Here is an 8,417-nt window from a genome sequence, read left to right on the forward strand (position 1 = left end):
AACTTTAAGATAAAGGGACGGTTATTCACCATAAGTGGAACTACTTCAGCGGCGATTATTGGCTCATCACTTATAAATTCTCAGACACCCTCAGGTATCTTTAAGTTCTAATACACTAAAACCTGCTAAAACTCTTGCTAACTTATTAGACATCGGAGTGTTTTGCAAATACCACCCCTTAGCTTCACATAAACAACTTGGACGACGGGTACAAGACGTGGGACAAGTCGAAACTCACCTCATTGAGGATTTGGGTCTCACTTACCAATCCAAAGGCAACCCAATTTCAAGTAACCCTTGGAACACTTTATTTTCATGCATATTTGCTACCTCAAATCAATAATACGAGCACTATCGGCGTCTTTTTTTTTTTTTTTTTTTTTCCTTTTTCATCAGTTCATCTCATACCGGCACTAGCGTTCATGATTAGAGTTGTTGCTGACATTGGAACAAACAAATGGAGTTATTGCTAACGCAGCAGAACATGGCAAATTGGACTTGACAATGCAAGCTGATTAATTAGCTGAATCAGTGTACAATTAACTACCCTTGTGATAAAAATTACATTATGGGTCTATATATCGTATTCAATTTAAAAGTTAGTCAAAAAGATTAGCCTTAACATTCATTTTCAATACATAAACTAACCCCCAATTGCAGTGGAGAGAACATAAAATTCGTCCAAGCATAATGATATGCTACTATTGGTAATCTTTAAGCCAATAAGCAAAAAAGGTAGGCCTAAAACTATACTTAGATGAATGCACTTTAATCTCCAAGCTGTTGGATAAATGCACTTTAATCTTCAAGCTCAATAATCTTAACCACTGATGCATCACCAACTTTCTGGCAAACAACAACTCGATCGTGTGACTTTATAATTCCTGAGGCTTTCCCATGATCAAGGGCAAGCTTCAGAATCGATTCGTTTGTTGCGCTTGTTGATTCTGCCTGCAGGTAAAGTAATTCTCACATCATCATATATAATTTATATAATGTAGTAGTGATGTGCTTGTCAACGAGTGTACAAAAGTAATGCAGAACTAAAGATTATGTTTCAAACAACTGTGACAAAAGTCGAATTTGCAAGGAGCTAGCACTAAGGCTTATTGCTTATATATACAACAACAAAGCCTTGTCCCACTAGATGAGGTCGGCTACATGGATCAAACGACGCCATTGAGTTCTATCATGTATCATGTCTACAGAGAGACCGTTTACATGTAAATCTCATTTAACCACCTCATGCATGGTCGTCCTAGGTCTTATTGCTTATTGCTTATATAGTAGAAAATTGATAAGCAACAGATATGATTTTTTTTTAACCGTTTTAAATTGATGATACGTATTTAATTTAAGAGGAGGGGGGAAGGAAGAGTTACAGTTCCGAGAGATTGTGAAGCAAAAAAGAAAGAGTAAACCACCATTTTGACAAATTGAATGGCAAATTAGATTGCCTCCACAGTGCACCACGTTCAAACCTCAGCTAAGACTGGGATGAGGTTTAAAAAACATTATAGTGTGGGTATGTGAGTAGTGTAATGAACCCCCCCCCCCCCCAAAAAAAAATTTTGACCCCTCGAAACATTCAATTTCCTAAAGAAAATGGCCCTTTAAAAAGATCGATATTGTGGAGGCTCACAATGTCATTTCCTTTTTGAGGGGGCCAAACTAAATCTTTCGGAGCCGAATTGGTGGTTTACTAAAAGAAATAGAATAATAACAATGCAAATAAACTAGCAAAACTGACAGTGGAACAACCAAGATCAATCACTTACAGGGTGCCGAGGATCTGCAAGCATGGGAAAGAGACCTCTAACAATAAGAGATTGCCTTGCCTGTGTCAGAAATCAAATGATAAGTTGGTAAATGAGATAAACCTACGTAATTTTGTAAATAACAAAACAAATCGTGGTAAATGCAAGTCTTTTAAACATTAGAAGGGAAAAAAAAAACGTCCAAATCCAAGCCAGTGGACCATCATCCTCCATTGCTCCATATAATTCGTAGCTTCTTGTATATGCTTTGTGCAGGTTAGAAATATAGAATCATTACAGAATATAATTAGACAGAAGTATAACTATTATAATATATTATCCAGTAGATAAAATAATTAGTTCAGAATACTTTACAATAAAATAAGACTACGATGTAATTGATATGAATATTATTTATTATGTAGAGAGTAGCATATTAATTACACTAGCCGTAAATAAGCTTTCCCACAAATGAGTTGGTAGTTGGTCCTGGAAACAGAAACAAGAAACAGATAGTGTTCTTATTGGGGAATGTGAAGACAAACAACTGGTCTTACTTATATAGTTAGGTACTTTAATCTAATTATTATAATTTATTAATAGCCTATTTTTCATATATCCTCGACTATGCTACATGTACACCAAAACCAGCCACCAGTATAAAATACATGTTGGAATACAAACACACATTGAAAATAAATTAAATCACACATGTATTTATACACAAATACATTAGTGGCTGATTTTAGTAGCTGATTTTGGTGTATGAATAGCATTTTTTATGTATATTATAACTAACTGATTTTATGACTAGTGAATTGATACGCACTACAATCCACATTCTTAAGAATTCAAAAGTTATATAGTGTTCAATTTTAAATTACGGTGATGCTACATGACCAAGTCATTTAGGTAATTAAGTTCAACCAAGTTGGTCTAATAATTTAAGGATTGAGGAGAAGGACGACACGCATAAGAAGAAGAAGAAGAAAGACTTGGTTGGATTTTGTTATAAAAATATCTTCTTCCCCTAGTATTTCTCCTTAAATAATTTCCTAACAAAGGACAAAAGGGCACTTTAGGAGTAAAATTTTTGTACACCGAGTTAGTTATCAAAGTGTTCTCCTTTATATATGTAATATTAATAATAGACAGTATGCATGTAGGGTAAAAAACGATTCTTATTAATTTTATTAAATTTGCGTAGTTAAAAACAACTTTGAACACATGTAAATTTATTAACTCATATTATGCATGATGCATACCTTCTATGAAGCTACAAATTGAGTAGCTCATTACCCAAGGATAGTTAAAAATTTACTGTGCATAAATCTAAAAGCATATCAACACCAGAATCCAGTCTATCAAAAGGGTATCAAGTGAAAGCCACATCATAAATAAAAATAAGCTACAGAAAAGATAAAGGTTAAGAACCAAACCTCAAAAGCTCCGCTAAATCTCCATTGTAGCTGATCTGTCTTAAGTTGGGGAATGACAACAGAGAGAACAGGCATTGTTGGCCTATACTTTGCTATCAATCTGAAAGGTGCATGTGCCGCATGGTCAGACATAAATGGAATGCATGAAGTTTTTGTGGATAATAAATTAACCATAAAGATTATTTTCCAAGTCAAACCCAATTTAAGAGAACCTGGCTAATAAAATTCTCCAGGATACAAATTAAAAAATTCATATCGATTTTCCATGAAGATAGTACCTTGCAGCCCTTCCAGATGAAGTGAAGCAAATTATAACAGAAGCCTTCACCTTAATAGCTGCTCTTACCTAAACAAGTAAAAACATTCCCATAAGACTTCTTTCAAGTATGAAATATAGCAACTGCAAAGAAAGTAACCATAATTAAGAGACTTAAAAACTAGAACTCATAGTCATCATGTCATGAGGTAGAAATCTTACTGTTGCACCAAATGCTCTTACACTCGTAAACTATGAACCTATTTATAGAAAGGACAATTAACAAAGTGTTATTATGTAATTACCGCCGATGATGCAATAGATTCCAAGTGGCTCATGGGTTCTCCAACATATCTTACAATCTTCTTAAAATAAAGGTCTTGATTAAAAACTTTCTCAGCCTGAAACATAAGGCAGAAACATCAGCCAAAATTTTCAGTGGCATTTTACATTTCAAATTGAAGAAAACTTTCCACAAGTCTAAGGTACTTCCTGAAAAAGGTAGCACATCATTTGATACAGACATCCAAAGCAATCTTTTCAAACAAAAGATGAAAAAGGAAAAATGGAGACTTAAATAAAAGATGAGAACAATGAAGTCAACTGCTAGCTCAGAAGATTTAATAAACAATGAATCATATAACAACAATATATTCCAAGTTATACTATTATATAACTTTAATTATCTGTTCCATAGAATCTGAATAGACATATCAGAACAAAGCTGAAGTTTCTATTAAAGGCACTTACCTCAAAACAGATTCTTCCTACAGTAGTGATAGTCTCAACAGGGTATAACCCACGTAGAGTCTCGGCACCCAGAAGTATTGCATCACTTCCTGTGTATTAAGTTATATTAGTTCAACAAATATCCATGAAGTGGTTCTAACTAAATTAAACAGGATAAGCACTATTAATGAAACAAAATCATTCTTAGAAGGAGTAATATTTCGCAACTGACATTACTAATCATCTAATGAAGCTCCTGCAAACAAAGATAAAAAAACAAAGCTACAAAAACAATTTTGGGGGAAAGTACCTAAATCTTTGAAAGTAACTAAATAAAACCAAATTATGAAAGAGAATATAACCATTCACACTGACCAAACTAATGGCCTCATATGTCCAGTGGGACTCACCATCTAAAACAGCATTGGCAACATCAGTAGCTTCTGCTCGAGTTGGTCTTAAGTTGTCAGTCATGCTATCCACAACACGAGTAAGCACAGCAGGTTTCCCAGCCATATTGCACTTACGAAGAGCAGATTTTTGAAAGTAAAATACCTACAAAAGCAAATGGCAGCTGATAAACATCTGCTCAACACTAAGGTTTACAACTACTATGGAGAGTAATGACTTCCTGAATTTTCCATATATTACATTTTATAGTTCAGACTTCAGACAGAGACATTTGAAAATTAGTGAACTTTATTTCATAAATAATCCTATTAAGTGGTTTGGATGCTTGGGGGGCTTTATATATGTAATACCCAAATACCATAAAACACATTACCAACTACTTGGAACACTGATCAACTTGTAGCAAATTTGATCTAAGTACAGACAAAAGAAAAGCATGCCAAATGATCTAAGAAGAGAAAAGTATAGACAATCCATTCAAGTAGAAGCCATTGAGAAGGAGAATAAAAAAGAAGATAAAAATTGGAAGTAGCTTACTATGTTATGCAATATTGACTCTTAAAAATAAGGAAGCATCTACTTTTCCAAACAACCAGCCTACAGCCACACAGAAACACATACACAAAAGACACACTTCTACTAGAACTAGAGATTAATCTAAACAAGGAAGCTGACCTTCTCTGGTGGAAGATCAATTCCCAAATTCCCACGGGAAAGGATAATACCATCCGCTTCTTGTAGAATCTCATCAAAATGGGTCAGCCCCTAGAAAGCAACAAAATATTTGCACATCTATTGAGTCAGAATAGCTAATAACAAGAACCTGATTTCCAGAGAAATTACACACTTCCAATAAATAATGACGAAATGCAATTCACCTCAGCATTTTCAATCTTTGCAAAAATTTGAGTTTGGCTGAGATCGCCTAACTTGGAAAGGAATTCACGAGCCTGCATTCAGAATATAATCAGGTGAGATATAGTATCTGAAATAGCATTTAAAAATTAAATTAAATTTCCAAACTCAATTATGTGAAACACAAATTACTTGGCGAACATCTTCAGCATGCCTAGTATATGACAATGAAAGAAAATCAATCTTGTTTTTGACTCCCCAAGTCCTTATAACCTGTAATGGAAACAAAAAGGATAACCCAAAACTTCAATTAAAACTATATTAGGCATATATATAAAGCACGTTAACTAGGAACTGGCCACCAGACCGGTCCGGTTTAGTGTAAAAACCGGTTGTCATTGAACCAGTTAAAAACCATAAAACCGGTCAAAAATCAATAAACCAGTTGAACCGGTCCAATTTTTTAACTGTTACCTGATTTAAAATAACAAAACACAAAAAAAAATAAACATTTTTAAAGAAACATATTTTATTATATCCAGTTCAACCTCGGTTGAAATTTTAAATCTTTGAATCTCTAGTTCCACTAGGTCGGTTTTCAGAACCTTGATCATAACATTCTAGTAAATGCAGCCACTACGTTGTTTTGGCATGCCCCTGCCCTTGAAACCGGCAGGTAACAAGACTTTCTTGTACCAGAATAAAAAATAATGGAAGTTACCTCCTTGTCTTTCTCCGGGAGGGTAGGCAAATCAATATGAACTTGAGAAGCATGCAAAGTGAACAATGAACCTGCCAATGTTGCTGAATTCTTTATAGTACAAATGACATCCTGCTCTTTGACTTCAGCCACCTACACAATTTTAGGTAGAAATCTTGATGCACATAGAAATTCAACTACTATTAACGTGAGTGTAGGTCCTTAACATAGGTTGAGGGAATCAAATTTTGTAAGTCAAACTTCATTTACACAAAATAACAATATATACACACTCAACAATCTATGTTATATGCAGAACTATTCAGTATACACTATCTTCTGGGTCCCATTTGTATTACCTCAAGCCATACAGAAGTCGATTCACTTCCTGTGAACAAGTATTGACCAACAAAAATGGTGTCTCCTTTCTTCACTGACTGTAAACAATAACAATAACCAAAGAAAGTCAAGGTTCAAACCATTTATTAAAAATAGTCCATGCATTACATGAGCTGCTTTGGTTACAACACATATTAAAAGTTCAAGAAAGTGGCAGCTAATGAGTAATGAACATGGATATTCCAAATCATGCGACAAAAATTTGAGCCAGAATCAACTATACATTACACTTTACCCCTTCAAACACCATAAACAAGAGCAAGACCATATAGATGGTCATGGTAATCAAACTCTCGTTTACCTGAACTCATAGAGCTTAGATAAAATTGAATCATAAAGCCCAATCCATTTTGAGAGTTTGATAACCCTGCAAATGGTTGAGTGCACCACACCATGGGAAGCAAGAGTGTAAAGTAAAGAATTAATATAAAAGAAATCATTCAGGCAAATACATATTTCATTCAAAATTGCACATGCAAGAAACGAAACGAAGAAAAAATGTGAATGTGAACCTTGGCTAATCCGTCAAAATTGATGGGAAGTATCTGCGAAGAGGCCTCTTGTCCCTTGTGAGGAGTTAGAACTACCTGACTGTCCACCTCAAGGGAGATTGGCTTCTCACTCTTGTTAACAACCTGCAACTCCGCCCCCACTGTGTCCAGCATCACCTGCTCAATGAAGTAAGTAACCAACATTCACTCATTCGCTTTTAGGACAGAGTAATGACAAGAGAAAATTTCTCTCTTGCGGTAATGTTATGAGAGAGAGTGAGAGAGAGGAACTGACAGAGCAGAGCTTCTTGGTGACCTTGATGGCAGCCTTTAGATTCTCGAGTGTGTTTTGATGGTACTCAGGGTCTCCCCATGAGAAATCGAAACGAGCCACTAACAAACAAAAGGGAGAGACAATAACAAAAAAGGAGACGAAAAAGGAAAAAACGAAGGCGGAAGAAACGACGATAGCGTACCGGACATTCCGGCTTTGAGGCAGTCAGAAATAACGTCGACGGAGCGAGATTTAGGGCCCAAGGTTCCGACGATCTTCGTCATTGCAGGGAAGAAGCTCTGCAAGAAACGAATAAAAAAAGGGAGTTTTATTTGTTGTTTTAAATAAAAGAATGAGAAGGGGAAAATGGAATGAAGGAAAGAGGGGAGACTAACGGGTTTGGATGGATCGAGGATGGAGACCATCCGAATGGGTTCTTCGAGAAGTAGGTGACTCGACTGCATTTTTCCTTTCTGGTTAGTTGGTTCTCTGATCAATCTCTCTCTATTTGGTATGCCTTTGAACAACGCAACTCTTCTTCCTCTTGAAACGATAGAACATAGAATAATAGGTTCGGTTCGTTCAGTACTGGGAGCCTCGGAGGGGGCGTGCGTCAAATGCGCTGTACAGTGAACCCACGTATATATTCCACAAAAGAAACGACAATAAAATTTTCAAACGATATGTTTGCTTGCAGAATTTGCTCGTCATACTCTGCCACTTTTTTATTTTACATATTGGGGAGAAGTTGGTGTATAACACGGTTTTGGACGTTCATGGTGATTCACGCAGATTGATGACTGCGATGAAAAAATCAGACGGTCCGATTTAACGTCAATATACGATTGGAGCTAGGAGGGTACACAAATCGGACGGTCCGATTTGTGCCCCCAGTCAGGTGTCGCGCATGCAAGTGTTCCCCACCAAGTTGTATACATGCTTTTGCTGATTGCTGAACGCCCCCCTCCCTATTCTCTTTCACTTTCAGCAGCAACGAAAATCTCTTCTCCTCCAACTCCACCACCAACTTCTTCCATGGCCCTCCATTGATGAAGCTTTAAATTAAAAAAAAATTGGATCACTCTTTTTTAGTAATGTCTAGAAGA

At 35.9% G+C, this 8,417-nt stretch overlaps 1 protein-coding gene across 2 annotated transcripts; it reads right to left on the reverse strand.

The window, feature by feature from the left end:
- Positions 1 to 484: 484 nt before the first annotated feature.
- On the reverse strand, positions 485 to 8,034 carry LOC107648786 (pyruvate kinase 1, cytosolic). Of its 2 annotated transcripts, XM_016352604.3 has the most exons (17): positions 7,707 to 7,920; positions 7,514 to 7,610; positions 7,333 to 7,430; positions 7,059 to 7,214; positions 6,507 to 6,584; positions 6,169 to 6,300; positions 5,640 to 5,720; positions 5,471 to 5,542; positions 5,268 to 5,357; positions 4,592 to 4,736; positions 4,203 to 4,291; positions 3,758 to 3,853; positions 3,475 to 3,542; positions 3,197 to 3,296; positions 2,202 to 2,246; positions 1,779 to 1,838; positions 485 to 951 (listed from the first exon to the last, which is right to left on the reverse strand). In XM_016352604.3, the coding sequence occupies exons 1-17, from the start codon at positions 7,773 to 7,775 to the stop codon at positions 799 to 801; spliced, it is 1,629 nt and encodes a 542-aa protein (XP_016208090.1). In that variant the 5' UTR covers positions 7,776 to 7,920; the 3' UTR covers positions 485 to 798. The 2 variants fall into 2 exon arrangements, with proteins under 2 accessions (XP_016208090.1, XP_016208091.1); XM_016352605.3 differs by lacking the exon at positions 2,202 to 2,246 and having other exon boundaries at positions 7,707 to 8,034.
- Positions 8,035 to 8,417: the final 383 nt, after the last annotated feature.

This window comes from Arachis ipaensis, chromosome B6 (genome assembly GCF_059453495.1).
Source record: "Arachis ipaensis isolate K30076 ecotype BB chromosome B6, ASM5945349v1, whole genome shotgun sequence".
Taxonomy (NCBI): domain Eukaryota; kingdom Viridiplantae; phylum Streptophyta; class Magnoliopsida; order Fabales; family Fabaceae; genus Arachis; species Arachis ipaensis.